This window comes from Coloeus monedula, assembly GCF_965178545.1.
Source record: "Coloeus monedula genome assembly, chromosome: 16".
NCBI classification, from domain to species: domain Eukaryota; kingdom Metazoa; phylum Chordata; class Aves; order Passeriformes; family Corvidae; genus Coloeus; species Coloeus monedula.
In genome coordinates, this window is record NC_138796.1 from 5,257,440 (window position 1) to 5,284,568 (window position 27,129).

General features: G+C 40.5%; 1 protein-coding gene across 5 annotated transcripts; it reads right to left on the bottom strand.

Moving 5' to 3' along the window:
- Positions 1-732: 732 nt before the first annotated feature.
- IQCE (IQ motif containing E) lies at positions 733-26,936 on the bottom strand. Of its 5 annotated transcripts, none has more exons than XM_082291903.1 (22): positions 26,898-26,936; positions 24,867-24,914; positions 24,213-24,255; positions 23,148-23,288; positions 22,724-22,855; positions 21,684-21,754; positions 21,015-21,128; positions 20,353-20,403; positions 19,774-19,844; positions 19,478-19,550; positions 19,069-19,118; positions 16,334-16,491; positions 15,778-15,833; positions 15,265-15,473; positions 14,461-14,565; positions 13,616-13,718; positions 11,265-11,360; positions 11,012-11,035; positions 10,005-10,100; positions 8,877-9,007; positions 8,080-8,195; positions 733-3,867 (listed from the first exon to the last, which is right to left on the bottom strand). In XM_082291903.1, the coding sequence occupies exons 2-22, from the start codon at positions 24,867-24,869 to the stop codon at positions 3,752-3,754; spliced, it is 1,959 nt and encodes a 652-aa protein (XP_082148029.1). In that variant the 5' UTR covers positions 24,870-24,914; positions 26,898-26,936; the 3' UTR covers positions 733-3,751. The 5 variants fall into 5 exon arrangements, with proteins under 5 accessions (XP_082148029.1, XP_082148027.1, XP_082148028.1 ...); XM_082291901.1 differs by lacking the exon at positions 26,898-26,936 and adding an exon at positions 26,656-26,788; XM_082291902.1 differs by lacking the exons at positions 11,012-11,035; positions 26,898-26,936 and adding an exon at positions 26,656-26,788.
- Positions 26,937-27,129: the final 193 nt, after the last annotated feature.

Genomic DNA, 27,129 nt, shown 5'->3' on the forward strand with positions numbered 1-27,129 from the left:
CTAAGAAATCCAGAGAATATGCCAGTAGAGCAGAGAGGAAAGAATTAAAAAAATGAAATTTAATTAATATAATCATCAAACACAGATTGTTTCATCTTGTACTCTCATAGCTGTTGTAGTCCTACACAAAGGACTCTGCTTGACAGGAGGATGACTGCAGGATTCCCATGTTTTCACAGCAGTTAACAGGGTCTTCTATTTCCATAAACAAGCATAAGGTTTTTTTAGGGAGTTCTTAAAGGCTTTTTCAGTGGACCTAGAAAAGAATTCTGATGTCCCAGTTCCTTCCAGAGCTTCACAAGCAGCAACAGTAACCGAGGTGGGGGGGATACACTGTCAGTAAACTGGACAGTTGAACCCTGTAGTCTCCCGCTCTCCCTCAGCTGCTGCCAGACAGTTTTTTAAAGCAAAAACCCATCACCTCTTTCAGTTCCACCAGGCTTTGGTCAGGAACATTGCTCATTCCTGATGGGACAACCTTGAACCTGTACTAGAAAAAATTTCATACCCCACATGTTTCAGAGTTATCTTGTTACTGTCCATGCAGGAAGGGGTAAAAGGTAAGCCCAGGTGTAAAGAGAATACAGGAGCATGCAGCAGAAGCCAGAGAGGCAATGAAAATATAGCAGCAGCAGCACAAACACATCAACATTCAGTTATAAACTTTATTCCAAAATTCAACAATTCAAAGAAAATACATTGCAATTGTTTTCGCTTTTCAGACATCCCAAAATAAATTACATAAAATACTTGCACAATTCTAAATATTAAAAAGATCATAAAAATGGTGTTCTCATGTGCCAAGATTAATCCTTTTCCATTTTGACTACATTAGAAGTTGCCTGTGCAGGGATTATTTTCATAGCTATGCAGGAAACAATACAGTTTTCAGGTCTTGATGCCTCAGTAAAGATTTACAGGCAAAGGCACTTAAGGGCAAAAAGAGATCAAGAGAGATAATGTCCCATTAAAGTCAGATCTCTGTACTCACACACAATTTCTAACTAAACACTGCTGTAAACTGCAGAAGGTTTTAAGTCAGAAACATTATTCCTTATCAACAGAATGGAAAGTGTGCTTTTAGATTACATAGGGTACAGGGGAGTTTAATTTTAATTCAAGACCTTGACACCCCCACAAGGTTTCCAGGGCTTTCTACAAAGGCATTTGTCAGAAACGGTGTGTTTGTACTGGGCCTATCTTGGCAGGTTTGAGCCATGCTGATTTTTACTGTCCTCAGCTCCCTGTTGAGGAAAAATGCCATTTATTCAAAAATTAACTTTTTCTTCCTTCTTTATGCCACACTTCTTCCCAGATTTCTGGGTGCTGGCATTCAGATAGATAACCACAGAACAAAACGTAGCATCAAGCACTACTCCCTTCAACACATTCCATCACAGTGTGCAACACAACAACATGTAGGGCTAACACTGTGGAGGTTTCTCTTCCTACTGTACCACACCAAACTTCTGATGTGTAGTGAGCACATAATTATCTTCCAAAGTAAAGATATGGGTTTGAAGCCCAGCTCAAGGTTAGTATCAGATAGCTAGGAGAGCAACCCCAAATTTAGAAAGTTTATACACATTTTCATTTACCCCAGGAAACACTTGCTCCTTTCCACCCTGATTTCTGCCTGTGTCTGGGTCATCCCAAGGTACTATCTCCCCTTTATCCCAGAATTTGTCTATTGACAGTGCTACTGCTGGTCACATGCTCAGGTCAAACACTGTATCAAGCTCTGTATCAACTTCCTAATACTGTCATATTGCTCATTACAGCACAGTAAAGTAAAAGAATGTTTTCTCTATTGTATTTGCTGCCCCAGTATTTCCCTATAGGATGACAGCTAGGCAGTATTTGGTAGCAGTCTTGGTCCTGACACATTACACACTCTCCCCTTAATGTGCCAGACCTCATCTCTGGTTACCCTCTGGAGAGATCCATGACAGAGTCACAGTTACAGACCTGAAATATTATACACAACAACACAATCCAGCACTGCTTTTGCATTTAGCAAAATGACCTTTCTTCTTAACATGACTTCCAGAAAAAGAGGGAAATAGATCTCAGCTTCTACCAAAAGGATTCTAGCCCTTTTATTTTATGTATATTTTTTTATCCTTCCTGCAGATGACAGTCATGTGACCAAAGCACCAGCAGGAAAAATTTACCCATTGGGAGTGCAAATGACATTCTTCAGACTGCTTTGGGTATGGAGAGCTCCCAAAACTGCCTTTGGAAATAGCACAGGCAGCGTTTCCACCGATGGGATTAAATGAAATCAGCTGCATTGTGCTGCAGCCATCCAGTTTCCTCTTTGGCTGCAAGTACTGGCACAAACTATGATAAGCCTCAGATAGTGTTTCATTGAAATCACAGAACTGAGACAGCCCTGACTTATTGGTATTCTGAGAAACTGTGGTGACTGATTTTTAATTTAGAAAAGAAAAGGAGATAAAAATCTTAAATATAAGAGTGTGCTTTCTGTTTACAGGAGACTTTATTACTCTTTGATGACAAAGAAACCATTAGTGTTTCCAGAAAACCTTCACTGTGCGCTTGTAAAATTAAATTCCCCTTTCAATAAGTATCATGATTTATCTGGTTCACCTTAAAAAAAACCCACACATTTCAATGTCTTTGAAGGATGTTGGTACAACAGTAGGAACTATCCAGTCAAAAAGTACAGTCTGCAGAGAAGATCAGGAAAGACCCCTGTGACTATATCCTCCACAGCCCGTCAGGTCTTTGGTCTTTCCATGGATAATGATATTGTGAGTGCTTTTTCTGGATGCAGTCCTAATTTCTGTATAATCCAACCTACCACTTCTGTTCCCAAACCAAACTGCATGGATTAGGTATGAGCAATGTAGTCAGGTGAACATTCCAGACAGTTCTATCTTCTAAGTCAAGTGTTTTCACATATTAAGAGCTGGCCCTGAAAAACACATGTAACTGTGTTTTGCAGGGTGATTTTTCAAGCAGAAAAAGCGCTCACAAGGGTATCCCTTCACAGCACACTCCTGCCCTGACAAATCCAAAAAGCTGATTATGTCATCAGACATTTCAGCACAAAACAGTACTACACATATCATCATACACACACGTGGAAAAGGTCAATAAATAAATCCCAGCTGATACAGTAGGCCTAGAATAGCCCTATGACAAAGAAATGGCTTTCTAAAAGCCTTTACAAGGTCTGCATAGACTGTAAATGTTCAGTATAAAAATAAACAAAAAAGATATTAAAATATGATACAGTAAAAATTTTAAATTGTGAAGCACAGGTAACAAATACCAGTTGAATCCCTTTGCATACACAGGCTAAAAACCGGAGTTATGTCATCGGCCACTTTCTGATTAAACAAATTATTTTAGTTGACCTGAAACAAAACTTTGTTTGACATGAAATAGCTTAAGGCTTTATTGCTTTCATTTGAATTTGACAACTGAATTTATAATCCACATTGTGAAACAAAACATTATTAAAGTGTTTTGGTTATGTTTTTAAATCCAAACTCTCTGTACCAGGAGGGTAAGGTTAACAGTCAGCCAGTGGCTTTTAGCCATAAAGTCTGCAGAGACAATATACCAAAGAATTACTCATTTATGGCTGAAATCACATCAACTGTCATTAAAAAGGGGCTGATATTCCCCCCTTTTCCATCTTTGATATGTTTGATCTTGGTACAAATAGTTTTGTTTGTGAATCAAATAATTCAAGACCACCAGACCCTGTTACCAAACCTTAGAAGTGGGTGTAGCTTTTCTTCACCTGCAGCAAGGGAGGGACAATGACAACGTCATCGGAGTCATCGGAGTGAGCCTCATCCAGGGCCACGGAGGGAGCAGAGGAGGACCTGCCTGAAATGGTTACAGCAAACAAGGTCATTAACAAACAACACTGACCAAAACAAGCCCTTGTGGCAAGTGTGGCATTTTCTGAGCCATTAAGTTTCCAAGCTTACCTGGAGTTATCCAGTTATGGATGACTCTGATCTATCTTGTTCTGCATGGAGCTATTTCTGTTCCTCTTTAATGAACCAGAGTGCACAGCAAGGGTTGAGCTGACACACTGACCATGCATGAGCTGTCTTATTGCCTTTAAATCTTTGCAAGGGGTTACACACACCAAATAAAGCCATTTGATACCGAAACCAAGGCAGGTCACAACCAAATATTTATTGAATGGCCAGAAAAGGAAAAATTGACCAAAGCTTTAACTAAGCAGAAAGGCCACAATGAGAACTTGACTCAGGTATAGATGGAACAAAGGAAAATAGATACAAACAAAGACAGAAGCTCTCAGTCACTGTCTTTAACCCTTATACATGTAAAATACTCCAAATATTGTTCACACGCTGTTCTACTGTAATGACAATAAAAATAGTGACCACACCATTGGGGTCTTTCCCTTTATTTTTAATTTTGCTTCTTTGCCATTTTTCTGGATGTGTTTCTAGGCATCTCATCTACTCCAAAGTTTGAATAAGTGTTCAGGGTGTGAACAGATATTCCTGATGATTCCAGTGAACACTGGACAATCAGAGAGGTAAAATGAATATGCAGGAAGTCCCTGACACATGAAGAGCAAAACCAGCAGCTTATAACCCCTGTGCAAGAGATGTAGGAACTAAATCATGACTGCTATTAATACCTTCTAGCACAATATCCTCCCCTCAGCTATTAATACCTTCTAGCACAATATTCTCCCTCAGCTCCACTTATTTTTCATTTTCAAACAGAAATTCTCTGAAAACACTCTCCCAGAGAAGAAAACAAATCAAGAGAATCAGTAGTAGAATGAGGAAACAGGCACGAAGCCATAGTCTGAGGTTCTGACCTGAACTGGGGGGCACACAGAGAATATTACCCAGGGAGAACAGACCTGCCACGGGTCTTGTAGCGAAATAAGAGATTCCTGACACAGGAAAAAGATCTCCTGGTATGGAAGAGCAGGCATAACACAGAAACTGGAATGTGGAATAAAGAAAGGGGACCACAAGTGGCCCGGGAATAGGAAAAGAGTGACAGACAGAGCCTGTGAATGGCAAGGGGGATGCAGGGAGGCCATTACATTGGCCTCAGCCTACAAAAGCAAGGAAACACATCATTTTCTAGTTAAGTGAAATTCTTCTCTGCACCAGTCAACACATAATGTCAGAGCTTTTCAGGGAGATTTATGAGACAGTAGTACTGGTGATACAGAGGAGCAAAAGGAACTGCCAAAACCAGGCTTGATAACCAGAAGAAGCAACTCCAAGAATAAACATGTATTATACATGAAACAGCTTAGTATTATCCAAATGACTCCTGATTATATCCTGCTCTTGACATATGAGATTTTCTTGTCCTCATTTTCAGTTTGATATCAGCTTTATCTTTGTGCTTGTGAAGGGTAAGCCCTGGTAAGAGTTAAGAGTTATATGTAAATTCACTATGATTCCAAAAAAGCCTGAAATGAAGTTAACAGTTGCAGCCGGAGTGATCAGTAATATGCAAAGTAAAACACTGCCCTTAATCAAGATTGCTGTGCATGTACAGAACATATTCTTCCTTCCTGTCACTCCCCTGACAGAACAAAACAGAAAGTTTCACAGACTGAATTGTTAATATCTGTTTCATTTCATGGGAAATAGCAGAAATGGCTTTATAAAATCTTCAGGTTCTGAAAGCAAGCAAAGCAGCACTGAATAATACACTTATTTTTTTTTTAATTAATTTTTTTCTTTTCCTAGAAAATACAGAGACATCTAACCTGATGCAAACAGTGAATTACAAGTCTGCAATGCCAGACCAGGATTATATACACTTATTCTAGCAGAGGTGTAAGGTATTTTAAAACACATTTTCATCTTCCCCATTGTTCTTAAAATAATGCCAAAAGGGTAGTGAATTGAAATGATTTATTGCAATATAGACATTGACTGAAAGCTTAAGATCATTTTAAGACCCAGAGGTCATGAAATGCAAGTTTGGACTTGGGACAAATGAAGAAAGAACTTGTTCAACAGCTGCATGATTTAAAGCTAGAAGAATTTGATTGCTTTTAAATTACTCAGCTACTCAACAAGCTCCTTGTCTCATGTCCTTTCCAAGCTGCAGGATGACCACTGAAATCCCAATTTACCATCAAACCCCCATTTTGCCAGCGGATTTTTGTATCAGTCAATGAGCTTGGAATGCCAGGGGTGGACTTTTAGTTAACTTTAGTTTGATCTACATAAATCCACATGGCAAACAACCAAACAGATCACTGAGGGGTTGCATTTACACCAGAATGCTCTCCTTCCTCTGGGAGGTTTTTCCCAATTCATCTTTTGGGAGAGTTTGGTTAAACACTCCAGTGCACCAGGACCTAACACTTGAGAGAGCTCAGTGCCACACAGTCTCTTGGGCAGCTGTGCAGTTCCAGAAGCACATCCCCAGTGTGCCCCTCCACAATCCACCTGGATACATTCTGTCCCCATCCCAGAGTTTGAAAACATCTCCCACATTCATAAAATCAGTGGCAAACAAAACCTGCTCTGCTCCCAATCGTTCCTTTTTGATATTCACCAGTAAAGGCCTGCAAGGAAGAAAGTTTGAAAGTATGGTTTTCTCTCTCTTCCAGTATAAACTATTCCAGAACTTCTTCACTCATCAACTTGTCATCATAATCTGCAATAAAACTTAGCTTAGGAGAGTTCATAGCTAGACAGTGACTGTGCTCTGCTGGTATTCATATGACTGTACTAGTCCAGTACAGCCTAGCTTCACCTTACACTCCTCTTTGGCTCTTAGAAGGACTAAGCATATTTATGGGATTCTTTCTCTTTGAGTAGAATTTCACAACTGTTTTGCTCTGGCTTTAGAGTGAGCATGCCAATAATCACTACTCCAGTAGAGCTCAGGCAAAACAGGGTGCTGCAGCACTTCTTTTTTCTGGATACTATCACCAAACATAATTAAAGTCACTCAAAACTCAAACATCTTCAGAAGCAAGTACTACCTACTCCTTTCACAAAGTAGAACGTGCCTCCGAACATGGAAATACGGAACACAGTGAAGTTTCTTAAACACATTTTCTTCCACTGAAGTGTTACCTCTGTTTTCACAACTCCTGCAAATCTGGCTTATTCCCCACCTATCTTAGAGAAACAGCCTCACTGCTTACAGCATTCTCTGTCTCTGAGCAAGTCTGCAGGGACTGGCAGCTTTTCACTGACAAAAAAACCAACTCAGTGTTTCTCAGGTCACACTCAAAGTTGCTCCTTTTTTCCCCAGGTGGTCCATAAAAGCCTAAAATATCCCACTCTGGACAGAACCAGCCTTTTTCAATTTAACTCATTTGAAGCTGCATGTCTAAGGCCATCTTATCTGCAGCATTGTTTTGCCTTTCTTACTCAGTACTTCTAACATCCTCCTTAAAAGCCTCTTTGGCTTTAACTCCATCTTCTCACAAACAGCAATAAAGAACTCAAGAAGAAAACCAAATGGCACAAGAGCCATAAAAGAGACAGATTTTCTCAGTTTGTATTACAGTAGTACTTGCTGGCAAGGTTATCCAGGACTTCATTTTTCCCCTTACTGCAGCAACTGAAGACTGCTGAAAAAAACGTGACTAAATGCACATGGCTGCCTAGGATGGCTCTTTCCAGCAGATGTCTGTCTGTCTTCTGCAGAAACTAAGTCAGGGTTGTGGAAATGCTCTCAGCTTGTCTATGGCTAAGGGCCCAAAATGTGACGGGAAGTACCCTACTCCAGCTACAGGGCTGAAAAGGAAGCAGAGAGGCAATACAGGGGAACACCATGTTCCCTCAATAATTACCACTCACACCAGAGAGACCTTCCAAACCACAGCTGGGACAAACAGACAAGCACTGTGAAGAAGCTGGTGCTGAGACTGTCAGAGCTTTTAATTTTTATGTAGGGAACTGCACGTGCCAGTAGAAGCAACATGTCACCAAATAAAGCCACACATGGAGTACAAGGATGCACTTGCACATGTGCGTGCACATGCAGATGTTCTTTACAAAACTGTGCATGCACCCACTCAAAACACCCAGACTTTTGAACACAGGGGAGGGACATTACCAGGAAGAGGAGAAGTGAGGACTGAAGGTCTCTGGAGTGCTGCTGAGACTGGTTTCTTCTCTGTGATGTAAACTGCAGGATCTGCTTTCCCACTGGGGGCACTGGGCACAGAGGGCCTGCAAAGAGACACACATTCATAACATGAGGCACAGAACAGTGTTCACAGAGTGTGCTGAAGAGTTTCTTGCATTGCTGCCTTATCACCTGCAGAAGTGACCCCAGACACTAAAGTGAGGTGACAGCCACCTAACTCTCCTTGTAACCATGGCAGCCAACATTAAAAACTTTCAGAGCAGTAAACCCTGGAGAGAAAGGAAGTATTTTTCAAAACAGAGTCACCATAAACCTAAGCAGCAATCAAACCACTGCACTCTGCCTGAGCTAAGTCACTTGATGGCATTGTAGCTTTTCCCTCTTCTTCCTCCACATAACCCTTCACCTGCACATGTCAGGGCTTCAGATTCACACATTAAGCAAATGTATCAGCAATCCGTGTGATAGCAACAGTAACCTTTCTGTTCCACAGAGTAATTATTTTACTTTACTTTCACTCACTGCTATGGAACAGAACATGCAGCCGGAGAGGGGAAGACTCCTGCTGCCACAAAGCTCCTTTTAGTTGCACATCTTTTGAATCTTGTCAGGAACAAGCTCTCACTTGTTTTTTTCGTAACAATGGCCTTGTTCTCCTTCTCTGTCAAGGAACCCACACTAAAATTCTATTAAAAAATACTCCTCTCCTGTAATAAAAATGATTTTGCTACTGCATGTTGCAGAAGTATCTACTCCTCACTTACCTCTCCTGAAGCAGTCCTGTACGAGCTAAGTGAGCCCTGAAAATGGACTGGATGAACGTCACAATCTCATCTCTCTCCTTGCAATCAGAAGAAAAGCTCAAGGATTCTGATGTGGAAGACAGGCAGGAATTCTGCAAAGCAATCAGATTAAAGAAAACTGACCTTTTACAGATTGCACAGAAGCTTGACAGAACCCTTCATAATCTCACTCTTGACTGTGTAACTGGCAGTAGAACAAACATCCCCATCTTTTGGTCTGCAGTTTTTAAGGTTCTGTAAGACTAAATCAGCAGGAAATGCAAATCTGATCATCACATAAGCTTTGAAGCATCAGCATTCAATTAATGAAACAGCAGACACCTGCAAGGAAAGTTCATTTATTTTCCAGGAAGGAAACCTTTTGAAGATTAAGTTGGTAAGAGAACCTTCATAATGGATTTATCTTCTGCTTGTATCAAGCCAAGTATTCAGTCCTCCTACATTGGGCCAGCTTACCAGAATCAAAGAGCATGTAAAGTGCAATCAGATGGACAATCTGGATGGAGAATTACAAATTAACTATAGCCTGCTAAAAGTCCAAAGGATGTTTATATACCTGGCAAATGATTTACAGAAACTGAATGTTTTACTGGTAAGGAAATTTTTTCATATTCTGAACTAAATAAACTGGACATGAGAGAGGATGCCAAGTCTTGGACTGAGCATGCCACACCAAGAGCCCTTTACTTTTCAACCCAATAAAAGATGCTTTCCAGATTCTTACTTCTGATGTTCAGTGAAAAAAGTTTATCTATTACTAGTGATGCAGTAGTGAACACTCGAGAGCAGGTAGTTTTCAACAGCACTCCAAATTAACCAGTTAAAGGGTGTGTTATCTGATGGGAGAACCAGGGAAAAACAAAAGGCTACAAGGCTACAAGGCTGAGAAGTCACAGCTTTACTTCTAAGAAAGTAAGAAGGGAAGCCAGGGAATGAGCTCAGTATCTTTCTAGAGTTACAGTGGTGTTGCCAACCAGCACATTGAAACAATCACCAGGTGATCAACAAATTAAGCCTGGAAGTAAAGTCCTTTACACTGCAAGATAAACACAGAGTGATGCTGGGATACCCATCTGCCCCCACAATTACCTCGGTGCGAGACTCTGCATCAGGCACGCTGTTACCCAGCAGCGCTTTCTGTCGAGCTAAATGTCCTCTGAAGGCTGCCTGGAGCAGAACAACTGCCTGGCATGGAGAGAAGTAGCCATTAGCTCCTCTGAAAGGTAACCCACAGACATTCCACCTTCAGGGTCAGCTCTGGGGTTTAAATTCCATCTGGGAGACATTCAGGACTGATCCTATCAAATGCAGTGAAGTTCTAGCTGCCAACACCAGTCCATATTGCACCAACACAGCACCATGCTCCCATTCCCACATTAGATTCTGGCTACCCAGAGGGCTCTGAGATGCTCTGGTACAATCAGAAACCAAGCCAAGCCTGGCAGACCTTGTGGTGATTACACTGAATGTAAGGCCTTTCACTCCCCTCAGAGATTTTACTGGGTTATAATCAACAAAAAGCATTTAGAACAGCATGTTTGTGTCACGTGGTTAGACTTAGTTCTAATTTCTGAAAGTGGGATTTTAAATGTTGTGGAAGAAACAAGGGTAAGATGCTACACCATGCTATTTGAAAAAAAACCCAGTTTAATCAAAATCTTTCTGCAAAAGATTTATCAAGAGGTGAATTTGTGTGACAAACTTGTCAATGTCTTCATAATTCTCACAGACATTTCTCCTTAGCAAAAGTTTTCAAATCCTACTTCAAGTCTTTCTGAAAATTCATCTAAATGAAAATTAAATCATGATTAGAATTATCTCATTCAGAAAAACTTTCCTGTCTGTTGGTATCAGATTTTGTTCCAAAATTTTCAGAAGATTTCATCTTGCAGAAGGTACCAAGTATGGAAAATTGGAAACCAAAAGGCAAACATTGACAAAACATATGAAACAAAATCAGGATGTCAGAAGGAAGATTACTGCCAGTGTGAAGAACAAATATTATCTTGGTAAAACATCTTTGAAGTTATTTGTTTGCACTTTGATACAAATTAAATCTGTTATACTGTTTTGTTGGGTGTCATAAATACACTCACCTCATCCAGAGCAATTTCTTCTTTCTGAAATGAAAAATGCCCATGTTGATGCCACAAATATATAAAAGTTTTAGCTATTAAAGATATTCCAAATTTTCCCAGTAATTAAAAGACACAGAAACATCTGTCCCAATCCTTGCCAAACTCAAGGAAATAAAATCTTTTAATCTTTCAAGATGTGTGGATAGATGCTAAAACAAGAGTCAGATTCAGAGGGGGATGTCCTTGCTGTTCCCTGATAGGAGAAGCTCACCTTGTTTTTGTACATCTTCCAGCATGTCTGGATGATTTTGGCTGCTTGTTCTTGCCTGTGATTTTCTTTGCCTGGAACTGTGCAGACTGGTGGAGCCTGCAAAGGAGACTCTCTGAGTTAGTACAGTAAAGACACGGAGCTGTGAGGGAGCAGATTACAATGACTCAGGAAAATCAGCACCAGAGCTCATCCTGCCTGTAGGGCAGAAGGAAGTTCAAGAGGAAACTCTTAGTTCTGAACCCTGCTCGTGTTCGAACTCATCATGGAGATGACTCTTAGAGTGAAACACACCCCTGCCCTGCTTTCAGCCCTCAGCAGGGCATGAGAATGGAACAGCTTCCATTTGAACACACTCTATTATTTTTCTATGCATTGCTAAGGCACTGCTAACCCACAGCTTTGTTGCTCAGAAGTGATTTTTATGTTACCAACAGACTGAGAACAAACATCAGGTGACCTCATTTTGCAGTTTTTCTCCAGGAAAGACAAGTATCAATTAACCAGGGAGGTCCCTAATGCCTCATCCTGGCAACTGTGGCCCCATAATCATCTCTTTATGCTTACTGAGAGCTGGCCATTGTATGACACCAAGCTTGTGTAAGTTGGCATAAATCTACTCTTCTATCTTAATGAAATTAATTAGAGGAACAAGAAAGAAACCAAGAACAAAACAAGATTTTGTTCCAGTAATTTCTCCCGAGGTGTGGTTGCATATTCCACCTCTCACCATTTGATCCTTTTGATCCCTAATTATCCCACTCTAATTGTCATACCTCACTTGCCAAACAAAAGTTAACTGCAAGTTTAAAAGACTAATTTAATTTGTTGGTGTAAAATTTTAACTAGAGGAACAAGAGATTTTATAGACTCTGAAAAAAACCTCTTGATTCTGTGAAAAGGATTTATTTATAACCTAAAACCACCGAGCTACAGGCTTAAGTTTAGCAAATGGATCATGTCATATTAAAAATGACAACCTACTATTAAAATGAAAAATTGGTAGGAACTTAGTGATAATTACAAATAATGGGAACATTTCAATAAATGGATGGTTACTGGCCAAGAATATATATAGTCTGCAGAGGGAAAAAGGAGCTGTTTGTTGGCTGTTTTTAAAGACTCCAGTTATTTGGTATTCAAAACATCCTCCAGCATCCATGAGCCTCTAACACACAGAGAAGAATCTACAGAATGGCACAGTATATCAGAAACCAGAACCCTCTTAAGGCACTGGACATTTTTATTAGTATTTTTTACTATGTGTATTTCAGGGTCTATTTATTTTTAAGTGCAAATCAAAATCCCCAGTAATAATTTCCAAGTAGTATTTAGTGAAATGAGATTAACATGGCCAGAGTGCCTCTGAAAGCAGCTCTGTCAGTGCCCATCCATCTCTACTGGCCAATTACCACACTTGGAAGAGGGACAGAAGATTGCAAAGATATCAGGTTTGGACATATTTCACAAAACCCCCAACAGATTACAGAGCCACATTTAAGACTGTCCAGGATTAACAGATGCACAAATATATTTATTAAGTATCAGAAAAATCAGAAAGAAGAGGTTATGAATACCTCAACTCCAGGAAAACTTCACTTGAAAGTGAAGTTCACTTACTTATTTCATTGTATTGACATCTTCCTTAATTCCTGACTTAAATATTATGTTCCATCAGCAGCAGAATTAAAACCCCCTCAATTTCCATGATGATTAGTCTTCTACATCCTGTAAATCTTCCCATGAAAAAGCACCTCACTGCCATGCTAACAGAAAAGCAAGGGAGTACTTTCTGACTGGACAGCACTTATGCCCTAAGTGACCACCTGGCCAGCAGAAAAAAACACTGAAAAGGGATTTTTATCTTTTGCCAGTCTGCCAGTGAGCACATTTACCTGTATCTCCATCCTTTATCTAACTGTCAACTCCTAAAAGACCTCCCTCCCTCTACAAAATTGGACTGAAATTAGGCACTGGCCTCAGATGCTATAAGAAGATAAAAGCAACCACAAATTTAAATTTTTTTTTAAGTATTGGGAAAAGCCCCAAACACTTAAGAGTTTAAGTCTTTTGCAACATTACACTGAACAAGAAAAAAAAGCAACAGCAAGGCAGAGAACCATTAAGAGAGAACAGCTTCAAAAAACTCCCCAAGTTGCAGTGGTTATTACTGAGAAAATTTATTTTCAACAAATAGTGGGAGTTAACCATCATTATCTCTATGACAAGGTTTAATGTTTCTCTCAAAAAACAAAACTACCAGCTCTTTAGACTACCAGCTCCATTTGAAATCTGTATCAGGCAGATACAGGAAAAAGAGAAAAGAAAAAAAACAAACAAAAATATGGCTGTACCTTATTAAGCTCTTCCACTGGATCTTCTGCCATTTTTCTTTTCTCTTCCTCCAATTTTAACTCCAGTTTCCCTACTTTCTCTGTCAGGTTCTGGATTTCCTCACTAGGGTCAGAAAAGCAAATATATTTATAGTTTACAGAAATTTTCTGTTGACCCTGCTTTGAAAATACTGAACCTATTTCATAACACTTGGTTGCTTTGGGTTTGTTTTTAAGGGCAAAGAGGGAAACTGCTCAGGATGATACCTGTTCTCACAGTAAGAGACACATCAATTCTCAATCTGTGATAGCCTTATGTTAAAATTAAGAAGTCTCAAGGTCACCGTGGTAGCCTTGATACTATTAATAATGTATTTTGATCTGCCACAGTTTCACAGTTGTCAGTCGAAGTCCTTTCTCACAAAACAATATTGAAATCACTTTTTTTCTGCTTCCCTTGCACAGGATTGTCACTCACAGTTATACAGAATACAGGGAGTAACTGGAATGACACAGAGGCAATGGTCTAGAAACACAGGCTAAGGTAAAGAGAGTACAACTTTTTCCTAGAGAAAAAATGTCTGAGCCCAACACAAAAGCTTTTTCCACTTACCTTATGGATTTTTATTACAACTTAAATCTTATTTTTGCTATACTACTTAGTCTTCCACTTCCTCTAAAAGCACTCTATAGAATTCTTCCCCTAGTAACTTACTCCATCCCTCCAAAACACTTCTGCTTAAAAGAATCCCCAGCTTCTTGCAGTTCAGAGGAACTCCTATAGATTCTGAGCCACTTCAAAAGAGAGTTATACTTTAAGAGATTTTTTTTGTTCTGAAAGGATCTATTAATACAAAATATTTTACCTTAAAGTCTGCTCTTCTGTACTCTTTTCTTCCATCTTATTCTGCCACTTCTGCAGCTCCAGCTCCACTTCAGCCTTAGCCTGCAGTAACTGCTTGATATCTACTCTACAAAGGTACAAAAAAAAAATCTAAGTGAGACTTAAGACATTCATACTTCCACAAAGCAGATCTTTTTTCTTTAAATTTCTAAATAAATTGGGTTTTCTCAAATCTGTAAAGTAACTAAATGTTTAATTTTTTCTTTTAAACAAAACAAAGTGCATGTCCGTGCTCACAGTGCTCAGATTAACCTGCCCCAAGGCCCTGACACACCAAACCAATCCAGGCAATACAAACTGCAAATCAATCACTTATGGGAGAACAGAAGCCACAGCGTATCTTTGGGCAGAGGGCAGGTTTAAATGGAGAAAGTGGGAGATCAGGACAAAGTATGTTGAAAAAAAACCCAAACCACACACAAATTTTTACAGCACAATATGAGCAAGAAGTGCTGCATAAACATATAACCCTTCAAAGGGTTTTCAGTATGGTTGGCTGAAAAATAAGCCTTGAAAAATGTGCTAGAAGCAAGCAGAAATTCTCATTTCCCATCCTCTGGCTTTTTTTCTGCAATGTAATTTTACAAAGCAAGTAGGATTAGAAAGAAGCTTTTGAAATAAAAACTGAAGGGATTCTCAAAATTAATTTTTTAGCTGAACATGTGAAGTACTTATTACATCATAATATCATACATCATAACAGGATCAGAAAAAACGAAATAATTCACACCTACAGAAGAACATCCCAGACAAGAGTCACACTTACTCTTTACTGAGTAGAAGATTCTGAAGTTCCTTCCTATCACTCTTCAGTTTCTTCACCAGCCTTTGGAGGCGACAGCATTCTTCAACATGGTCTAAATGTCGGGATGCTGGATGATCCAGGTCTACAGAAGGTGAAGATGACACAGCAAGCACTTGTGATGCCTCACTGTCAGCTGATGACACCCTGGTACTCTCCATGGCACACACTTTCTAAGCAGGGTAAATTCACGTGGAAAACACAAAAGAAAAGGAAAAATTAAATTTAGCACAAAATTACTTTATTTAGGCCATGATAAAAGATCAAATGGAAGCGAATTCTAAAGTGTGCATTATATCTAAAAGGTATGATAAAAGAAAACAGGGAGGGCTCATGCTACAGGCAGCAGTTTATGTGTATGAGGCAGAATGCACAAGGCTGAGACACTGAAGGACAACGTGCCAAGAGCACAAGGCAGTGGTTCTGCATTTTCTGCTCCCAGACAGGTAAGAAAACCACTGAACTATGTGCACTTACTTTTTCTAGATCCGAAATCCTCCTCACCAGCCTCTGCCTGCTCCACTCGCTGTAATCTAAACACAGTAACAAAGCTTTAAACATGTAACTACATCCATGGGGCAACATTGTTCTTGCTTTTTGAAACTTCTGGCCATATCAAAAGACCATTTAAAGATCTCTGAATCCTAGCTTCAAATATCTACCAATGACAAAATGAGAATGGGCTTAAAATACCTGACTTCTAAACTAATTAGCTCTGAAATCAATATAAGTTATTCACATTCACCAGTTTTCAACCACTGAAAAGCAGTTTTCTGGGTTTTCTGAGTGAAATGTTAAATCCTCTACCAAGTCCAGTTTGGAATTCTCACGGACAACAACAGAGGAAACACAGGTCTGACTGGAGAAATCAGAGAGAGTCCTGAGAGAAAGTTCTCATTCCAACTTTGCCACTCCTGGATCTTCACCTCTGTAACAACTCCCTTATATCTACCTTGGTGGGGTCAGGCTGTCCCACACCTTTCAGATGTACCCAAATCCCTTGCCCCATATTCACCAACTTTCCAGCACATACTTTTTGTTTTACTGGGAGGAGGGGAACTGCTCAGCACATGATCCAGATCTTCCTTCAGCTTCCGATTCTCAGCCTGCAATTCCTTGATGTTCCTGGACAGTCTCAGCACAGCAGCATTCAGTGCCTTCAGGCGTTTTTGGGTGTCTCTGCCCTCTGTACTTGGAAAAGGGGTCAAAACCAGAAAGTTAACTTAAAAGCAGAAAACAAAGCAGCAGCATTAAAAAGAGTGGAGCAGCCTCACTATTCAAGTCAGCTGGCTGAGTTGACAGCCTCAGTTCCCCCATAATAACATTTCTCAACATTTTTACTTGTGGAATTACCTATTCTTTTCTGGAAAAGCATGCAAAGACCATCTTGCTCAACACTTTCACAATTGTTTTAATTTGTGTCAAAGAAAAAAGATACTTTCAAACATCGAAAATTCATTTACTACTTTTACTTCCTCCCCCACTCTGTTCTATCCATCTTTGCACAAACAAAGGCACTTGTATGAATGTTATCTATCTTATTTTCTGTTTGCTTTGTTAACCAAACTTATAATGCTTTACCAGCACTCTGAGAACCTCTGATTTAAAAAACACTTCAGCCAACTGTGAGACTCCTCCAAAAAACTGTCCAGCATAGACAGCCAACCTGCAGGCTCTGAATTGCTTTTGTTCACTAACAAACATTGAGATTGGGGGAGAGAGAGAGAGGGATAGACAGAGATGGAATAACTCTCGAACAAATCCAACAGCCAAGAGTATTTTCAGATAACTAGGACTGCTGCTCTGCTGTGGAAGAAACTATCCTTGTGTCTATAAACCCCAGAGAGATTTGAAACAGATTTGAAGAATAAATCTAATATGGAAATGAAAGGCATCAGAAATGGGAAAGCCTGTTAGGTGTTAAAATGACTTTAAATATACTACAGGGATTTTAAAATTTTTTCTAATAAAAGGGGGAAGAAATCTGAGCTTCTAGATGTGCAAAGTTGTAAAGTTTGTTCACAAAACAGATTTTTAGTGAGACGAAATGTTTTTCCTTTATTGCTATGAGAAAATTCTTAAAAACTTACAACTGGAAACAAAGGCCTGAAGTAACTGATGGACTTAGGTTTTGCACAAATGCCACTGCCAGTGACAACCACAGAACATTTTGTGAAGGAATCTTACATCCCATCCAGTGGAATAATCACAAGGTAAAAGGGGAGACAGCCTACAGTTAGTGTCAGAGTGAAAAGCTGAATTTTTAGCTGATCTTTTTAGAAATTAAAATGAAGAAAAAAACCAAACAAAATAAGGCTGTCCAGATGTCACGAATGACTATTCCACAGCTGTCCCAGGCAGGAGGGGAAAAAAAAAAAAAGAGTAAAAACCAAAACAAACCACCAAAACAGGACAGTGACAGAAATGCTAGAAATCATAAGCATACCACTCAGGGACATTATTTTAGGCTCATCTAAACCTAAATAAAAAATTTTATTTCAGTTCATTTTGATGGCTTGAAAAGTTAGTTTCTAGCTACAACTGTTTACTAAGCTTCACATACAAATAACCATACTTCAGCATTAACACTGAAAAAGAGGAACCAAATGCCATTCACTTCAGCCAGAACTAATGAAGACAAGCATCATGAAAGAAATACTCTCGAACAACTCTTTCAATGTGCCAGAGTCCTGACCTTCAACATGATTTATTATTTCAGTGCTCAGCCTCTCAAGCAGAGACTGACAGTCATGTAATGGAGAGAAACTGCCCTGACCACCAGTTTTTGAAGCTATGAATAAATGAGGACAAGAAAGAGACCTGATGACTTATTTTCACCTGTAAATAAATCAGGTGTGATGGCTTAGAGCCTTGGGAGGCTGGTCACTGCATGCCTGAGCCAAAGGATTTATTTTTTTAAAAAAGCGACAAAACAAATTGTGGTTTTCAATCCACGAGTGACAGTGAATTAGGGAACAGGAGCAGTATAAATAATGACCCTAAAGAGTTCTCACATGTTTCTATCAATCTAAATAATTACACCCAGTGTTAAGACAGTTGTCTGTACTTAACACTAAGAGGTCAAGTATATTTTGAAGTGGTGTGGTAATGAATTTTACTATCCTACAAGACACTCTTACCCTCTTCTCAGTTCAAACAACACTCACTTGCAGTGATGCTTTTAATTTGCTCTTAGTGGAGCTTTGCTTCTGCCTTTGTGCTTTGACTTTTACTGCCTCTATAAACTGTTCACCCTCACCACCATGCCCACATTTGCACACCAGTGACAAGTACTAGAACAAGCTCCTCTGACAACAGCTTACTAGTCTGCGTCTCTGTACTAAAGGAAAATAATGTTTACTCCAAGAACATTTTCTTTGCAGCACACACTCTAGAGCAAGATGCAGAACTGACTCAAGTATGAAATGCCAAACATCCAGGGAGTTTGTTTCAATTACCAGAGATGCCAGAATAGGTGTGATTATGAGGGAAGATGTAACAGAGATAAATTTTCAGTGCTATCATGTACTTTTTAAATAGCTCTGGTATTTTTCCACATCCACAAAATGATCTATCTACAAGCAAAAAAAATGTGACTAAGACATATTTCAAGGCTGTGAAGCCAACCAAAGCAGTACCAAAAAGCAACTCCAGCAATCTAAATGACAAAAACTGTTCCCATGTAGTAGTTTTCCATCAGTTAAAGTAGGACATGAATGGTGTATCAAACATGCATGCAAACATTTGCCTCAGAAGAATTAAACATACTTTTTCCTCATAGTCTCAGACTTGGCCAGGAGGACTTGGAGGCGATGAACCTGTGAAATACAGATTCCATTAAGGAGCATTAGCAAGGCCAGCTTCCACAGCAACACATTTGTTCATTAGGTGAAAATCAGAACAAGACTCTTTGGGTAGTAGCACAGCTAATGATGCCACCACCGAAAATCAGGCTACTGTTATATTCGCTTCCATCTCAACACTACACTTGTGGATGTACAGTAAGGTTCTTTATTTGCCCTTCTTCATTGACACACTCAGCTTCCTGAAGAAAAACATTTTTTTAGTACATACAGCTGGAGTTACGAAAATATCTATGAAAACCTACCAATGACAGGTGCTGCTAAGGTGTAAGAAACCTGTCCTGCATGCACACTGAAGGAGCTGTCAGACATACCTCTTCATAGTAGGTTTCCATGGCTAACCTCACTTCTTCCAAATTACTGGTCTTCATGTCTGCCTGGAATTCACTGAAAATAGAATAATACAAAAAATAATCCAGTCAGATCAGCAAAGACACTGCAAGACCTGGTGGCTCACAATTTCTGGGTTTATAATTGCCGATACGTTCTCAGGAGCCTATTAAAATGTCTTAAGGAATAGAACACAAATTAAAAATAGCATGGATTTCCAATTCTCTTTATTAGCTCATCCAATACAAGCCTCTACCCCCCTGCCCCCTCAAAGTCATACTTAATAGTGTTGTCTTTCTCTTTGCACTGCTCTTCAAGCTTGACAATCTTCTGCTTTAATCCAGTAACCACCTACAGAAAGAACAAAGAGCTCATGAGTCCTTGAATAATCTGTTTCTTCACAGAAGGTCTATTCCAGTCTGCCCTGTCTATATAAATTGTACCTAATCAGGTACACTTATTTCTACATATTTCAGTACCTAGTAAATCATACACATCTGCTACGCTGTGGAAAAGAGAACACTGATGAAATCAGATGCCTGATTACATAACCAGCTTAAGAATATGTATACACAACCATAAAATAAAAAGATTACCCATTACCATGCCAATTTCAAGGCAGCAAACAACAGGGAGAATACTTCCTAAACAGACTCAAGACAATGACAAAGAAAGCACCCCAGAATAATGTTCATTCTACATCTTTGTTACTGACTCCTCTCCTGATTACAGAGATAAAGGTTACATGATTCCCTAATTGATTATTCTTTCTGACCTCATTTTATTTCTTTAGTAGTGTTTCACCTTAGCAAGAGGAAAAAGGACAAATGAAAGCAGAAAGTAATGAAGACACTCTCACCCATCCATTATCAGTCTTCTTCTCTGACAAAGCTCGTGCCAGCTCAGAGCCCTGCAACATAACACAGAGAAAGCAAGTGACCAACTCTGCTACTTTATTCTACTGCTGGCTCTTTCCACAGAATTTTCCAACCTACTCAACTACACAGTCACTTCACATTCCAACAGCTGAAATTCTGAACTCCCTATGCTCACAGCTTTCTACTAGCACATTTCTCCCAAGATGTAGGTCTGCACACAGCAAGTGACAGCCACAAGAAATTCAGTAAGATTCAAGTCCGACTATAACCACAAACGCTTCTTGTCAGGGCCTGACAAGGCTGCTCTTCTGCCTCCTGGCCAGGTTTCAGGACTGCTTGAACCCATCACCCTGCAAGAGGTTAACTCCCTTCTACTCCCAGGCAAAATATTCAGAAAGTGGCCCCCTAATGAGACAGCATTTTCATTTTACCTTCAGGAATTAAAGTTATCTGTGCTAAATGAACTTATCTGTACTGCATGGCATCATCTTCCTTTGAACTGAGCTGCACTGCTGGTCTGAGATACACAGACCAGAAATCCCATCACACCACCTCTCATATTCCAGCTCACCACTCCTAGGAGTCACCACACTACAAACTCCTACTCTTTTGCTTCACTTTTATCCCCACAAGGAATATCCACCCTGGAAGGATCCAGCAGTTGTTCAATCTGTTTATCCTTTCTATTGTTCTCCTCTTCCAGTCGGCGGAGCTTCGTTTTCATTCGATCTCCCTCATTCTTCTGAGCCTGTATTGTCTAAAAGAGGGGAGGAAAATCTTAAGCACTTTTCAGAATTAGGAAGACACAGAGTTCTCACATGAAAATACATTTTGATGTCAAAAACCAATCCAATTATGATGGCAAAGATGATATGAAAAAAGAGGAAGAAAATGCCAAGCTACAAAATCATCACAGTAGACCAGAGCAGTCACCAGGACAGGACAGCTTAGGGAGGAGACAGAAGAAAGATAAAAGGAAAAGATCTAACAGAAAGATCTAACAGAAATGATCAACCAGAGCCAAGGTATTTGTCTATAGGTAACCCCAGTGTTCAACAAGCCCAGTCCTCACCTTTCATACACTGCACTAACCTCAACAGAAAGCCTACTCTGACCATATCACACCGTGAGAACAGTGAAATTGTCTTAGACAGACACAAGCTTTAGTTTAGCCTTACATTACAAATGCAAAAAATGTGGTGGATGTCCCAAGTTGTAGAAACCCAAGTATTCTGGATCGTTAAGGCCAGGACATGTACAGGTGGATGGAGCAATGCCATGACTTTTTATGTAAGTATCAGAAAAACTGTACCTTTTTCAGTTCTATAATTTCATCATACATATCTTCTTTCTCTTTGTAGTCAGGAGTTCCAGGAATGTAGCCTACAGAAAGGGGTATGTAAAATAAGTAGATCCAAAAGAGGTATTTTTAACCAACCAGAAACTTTATAGTTAAAGAGAAATATCTAGAACAGCACCAAAGTGGAAACTAGGCCTTTTTTCTTTCCTTGAAGAAGAAAAATCAGCAAGGAAATTAATTTTGGAAATGGAGGTGAAATGGAAGTGTTACTGTATGAAACTTCTGCCAGATTTTGCAGCCAATTTTTTTCCTAATTACTTCTCTTCTCTGGTGCTATATTAGAACATCCATCTCAAGAAAGACACAAACTTTACAGAAGACTGCAGTCTTCTCATCCCAATAAATCCATTATTTACAAAAGCTTTCTAAGAATAGAGTTTTCTATTTATGCTTACCATGTACAAATGCATCATCTTGTAAAGTTGCCAGAAACTGTGTATTACCAGTAAAAGTATAGGTGTCATTTTAAATGGAAGTGGAATTTTAAAGTTTACAGTTCTCCTTTAAGAAATGCAGAATAAAACTTTTAAAGTTTGCTCTTCTCATAAAAGTCATTTGATTTTAATGTCACAACCACATGATAAAACACTTTCTAGACAAGAAGTAAAAGGAGTCAATTACACAGAATTTCAGGCAAGCAGATGGTTTCTATCAATGGCTCCTAAACTATGTTTTGAAGTCACAATAAATTGTCTACAGCTGTCCCATTGAACCATATTATATTTGCAACCTTTTCAGCTGCAAATGCATGGCAATTTGCAAAAGTTCTGAAAGCTAATAGTGATTCATTGCTCAAAAAAAAAATTGGAAATCCCTGCCTTAACCAATTTAGGAATCTCAAAGAAGCATCTCATGGATCATATTTTGACACATACATTTTAGTAAACTAAAACGGCTATTGCTTTACTGGAGCTAAGATCTTAAGCAATGTGTGTTTTTAGAGGGGAAAAAAGATCATTCACTTTTATCTACCACACCAGTATAGAGTTTACCATTACTGGAAGAACGAGAATGTTTTGGCTTTTTCATTCCTAGAGCTTCCTTCAAATATTCTGGAGTGCTACTGGAAATGTTAGCTCGCATATGCCCCGTGTCAGCATCTGATTTCAGAGCATGGCTCATTCCTGCCAACAGAAATGGAACAAAAATGTGAAAATCAGGGATAATTGTGAATTAAATTTGTGGAGTTATTCTGAGCAAATGCAACATGGAAAGCTCCAGATGCTATCAATTATTCCCTCTATAAATTCCAATGCTCAAGATCAGATAATTCCAACCACCCAAATAAATAACAGTGCAATTAATTCCTATGTAGCCTTTAATCAAATACAAATCTATTTTTAATAGTTTATATGTTAAGCTGTCCACAACAATGAATTTTATCCATCAATGCAAACAACATTTCTATACTAATACCTTGTTTCAGAGATCCCAGCCACATCTGCCTTGGGTTTTTAACAGCTGCATTCTCAAAAGAAGCATGGCCCGTTCCCTGCAGAGATCGCCAAGCTGCAGCTTTTTTAGGATACAGTTGTGTGCTCGAGCTGTAGGGAGACTCTACAGCAAAAGAAAATATCTCAGTGTTGCCTTCAAAAGCTCAAGGTCACAAAAACTCTTGTTGTCTTGTTCTCCAAAGTTCTCAGACTCAATCCTATTACTTACAAAAATAGAATTTAACAGCATATTCCATACTGGCTTATATGGAGCAATGGAGCAGTCGCATTAAAAAAAACCCAAAAAACTCAGTATAAAGAAAAATACAATTCCAAAAAATGAAGAGGCTTAGAAAAATGCATAGTGACAGTTGCATGACTCAACACATGTGGGAATATTTACATGTACAGTTTGGATAGGCATCATTAAGATACCTGCACATCTAAATATTGTTATTAATGACACTTTAAGGTAAAGTCTTCTCTGAAACATTCACTGGAAGCCTAAAAAGGAAGGTAAATGGAAATATATAGCAAGAATACATAAACCCCAGAAAAAAAGGACAAAACCAATATTAAAACTGCAGATCTAATAATAATAACAACGACATTGTACTGTGAAAAAAACCCAACCCAACAAATGAAACAGAGAACTGCTAAATGTACACACAGAGATCTATGACTCGATGGGAGAGAGCTCCAGTAATTCCAGAGTCCCTCTACACAACAAGTATCAGCATTTCTCCAAAAAGACAAGGAGAAAAAGAAATTCAGAATGGTTGCCGTCAGAAGGCATAACATGAGGAAAAAGTAGTTTATGCTGGAGAATCAGGAGTTACAACCAACCCATAAACTTCAATATTTTAGCCTATACAAGCTGGACTTCACAGGTCACTGAAGAGATCTCAAATAGGTGTGCTCTGCACACAGCAGTGAATAATTCTGAAGAGAACTACAAGATGTTGTCTCAAGTAAATCTTCCAGTTCCTGCGTCCCACAAATGTATCTGGTTTTCCAATTGCAGAATAAAAAATTTTGGAACACTTACTTGGTGACTTTGGAGGCTTGTGAAAAATCTTCTTCTTTAATTTCTGAAAGAGAAACAGGTTCTTTTATGTATTGAAAATATTCAACTCTTAAGGTTTCACTATGTAATCTCAAAATTGGCTCAAATCTCCATTTTCCATGAAAATCTTTTATTCTAACAAGAAAAAACCTTTTCTATAGAAAAGAAAAATAGTAGCATTAAGCATATGCAGATTTGGGCACAGCAATGGTCACCAGAATTAAGGTGGTGCCAACTTAAGTCTGATTATACAGATAAATTGTCAATTCTTGCTCAGAACACTACAACCTTTCCCATCAATATTAAATATGAGTAGCAGCAAATTCAAGATGATCCCAGAGTAGCGGCTGATCTGTAGAACCTTTTAGCTAAAGGAAGGAGTTATTTAATTCCATTAAAACTCTCCAAAAGGATTACTTAAGTTCATAACTTGACAGAACAGCAAAATAAAGCCAAACATCATTTGCAGCCCCAGTGCTGAGGATTCAGAAGCCAGAATTACATCTGGAATTAGAGGAGGTTTGTGAATCAAGCCCCATTCAGTGCCACTGTTCACTCTACTCTCTGAAGGGTCCTTGGTGAGCAGGAGGCACCACACAGATGCAGCAGGAATTTGGGGCATTAATCAAAACTCACCATTTCTGTATCTGACTCGAAGGCTATCACAGATAAGCTGTCATCTCCCTGGGAAACAGAGACAGGACATTTGCTACTGAACATCTGGTAATAACACACATCCAGAAAACTTTTACAGTTCAGCAAAGCTGGAGTGCAATAAATTCAAATAGTAAGAACCATTGCATTGCTCAAATGTCAAAGGAGTGAAACAAGCATTTTCAATTACTTAAGATAAAAATAAGCCATTTTTCAAAAACACTGAAGCCACTGAAAGATGGTGAGATTCTTGCTGCAAAAGCCAGCATCATTTGCTCTAACACAAATGGTTTTGGGATATTGTGAAAGTCACTTCAGAAACAAACCACCACAGAATGGTTTGGGTTGGAAGGGACCTTAAAGATCATCCAGTTTCAACCCCTGTGCCATAAGCAGGGACACTTTGCACTTGAGTCACAGAGACTTGGCACTGCAGTGCACAGCATTACACCAGCTGAACCTTCAGCTGGTTCTGCATTAATTTCTGCACCATTTAAGCTGCTACTCACTCAGCTGTTCCCTTCCTCACTTGCTCACCCTACCCTTGCTGTGCTGTGGGATTGTTCAGTTCCTACATTGAAATGGAGAAGTGATTAGGCTGAGGGAAAAAAACCTCAAACCCAAGGAAGATGACAAGTTTCCCTACTTCTCAAATGCAAACATATCCACAGCTGAAGGATAATTTCCACTTAGCTTTCAAATTATCTGGATGCTGCCATCACAGAAAGACCTTTTCCACTTGCTGCTGAGCCCGTGGCACTCAGCACAAAGCTTCAGACAGATGCTGATCTGTGCCTGTAAGAGGCAGGGGAGCGGATGAAGTATTTTTGGAAACCCTGGCTAGCAGAACAGGAGGAAGGTTAAACAGCCTGTCATGCTGGCTGAGAGCAAGCAGGGATGTGTCCTCACACACCAGGCCATACAGTTTTTCATTTCCTGAGGCAATGCTCCTTGCAGCACACTGATTAATTTTGTTATTTTAAGGCCTCTCATTCTAAAATATCTCTCTCCATAACTGCAGCTATCATGTTTGGAATCAGAGAACATGGGGGATGATCAGCCTTGATAAATGGTAACAACAAAACATTCGCCGGGATACAAACATGGAATAACAGCCCCACCACTGTCCTTGGCAACCTTCACAGCCCCTTTGCTCCTGCAAAACTGCCCAAACCAGAGCCACCTACAGCAGGCAACAAAAGAATGTGGGGGCTCCCAAAGGGGCTCAAAACCTCCATCTGGCTGCTGAGGGGGTGGGAATCAAACGCCAATACAGAATCACAGAGTCACAGAATTACTTAGGTTGGAAAAGCCCTCCAAGATCCTTGAGTCCAACCTATGACTGATCTCCACCTTGCCAACCAGACCATGGCACTGAGTGCCACGTCCAGTCTTCCCTTAAACACCTCCAGGGATGGCATATCCACCGCTTCCCTGGGCAGCCCATTCCAATATCTAATCACCCTTTCTGTGGAGAAATTCTTCCTAATGTCTAATCTGAACCTTCCTTAGCGCAGCTTGGAAGTCTGTCACCTCTGTGCCGTGCTACGGGTCACTCAGCAAAACACAGGCAGAGCCCAGAGTCCCGCAGGCTGGAGACGGCAGAAGCCATCCCACTCCCTCTCCGAGCCACCGTCTCGCCGGCCTGGCAAGCTCGAGGGTGCTCCAAGGCTTTGCCCCGACCTCGCGGGAAAGTTTCGTGAGCCGAGCCCGGAGCCGAAGCAGGCCTAGACCCGGGGCCCTCTCCTCCTCCCCGCCGCTCACTCCTTACCAGCTCCCCCTCCGCGGCCGCCTCGCCGGCCCCCCGGGCCATAGCGGGAGAGCGGTGGGAAGGCCTCACGGGGCGGCAGGGCCGCGGGGGCCCCCTCGGGCCGCGGCTGCCGGCTCGGGGCTGGAGGCGGCCATGGCCCCCCGGCGGCACTTCCGGGTCGCGGTAACCGTGGCAACCACCGCGCAGGGCCGGCGCCCCCCGGCGGCCCGGGGTGGTGGCGCATGCGCAGAGCCGCGGCGCACCTGCGGGCAGCGCCGGGCGCAGCTCGGCCTGGCCGCGGAGCGCGGGTGACACCAAGCGGCCCCGCAGGGCGGCGAATCCCGGCGGGCGGCCGAGCGGCCCCTGCGAGGGCTCCGCTCCGCCTCTGGGACGGGAGCTTCCGCCCAAGAGCTCCGGGACAACCTAGGCAAGTCGCAACGCCATCCTGCCAACCGCGAGCACCGTCCCGTGCCCACCGCCTACCCCCGGAGCGCG

What these genes read in the sequence shown, in the direction of transcription:
- IQCE (XM_082291901.1), bottom strand. Translation starts at nt 26,697, where the DNA reads ATGGCCCGGGGGGCCGGCGAGGCGGCCGCGGAGGGGGAGCTG. An exon ending in AACTGCTGGATCCTTCCAGG is followed by an intron (nt 20,404 to 21,014) that starts GTGGATATTCCT and finishes GTTATGTTGCAG; the next exon opens with GGCTCTGAGCTGGCACGAGC. An exon ending in GGAAGATGTACAAAAACAAG is followed by an intron (nt 11,036 to 11,264) that starts GTGAGCTTCTCC and finishes TTTTCATTTCAG; the next exon opens with AAAGAAGAAATTGCTCTGGA.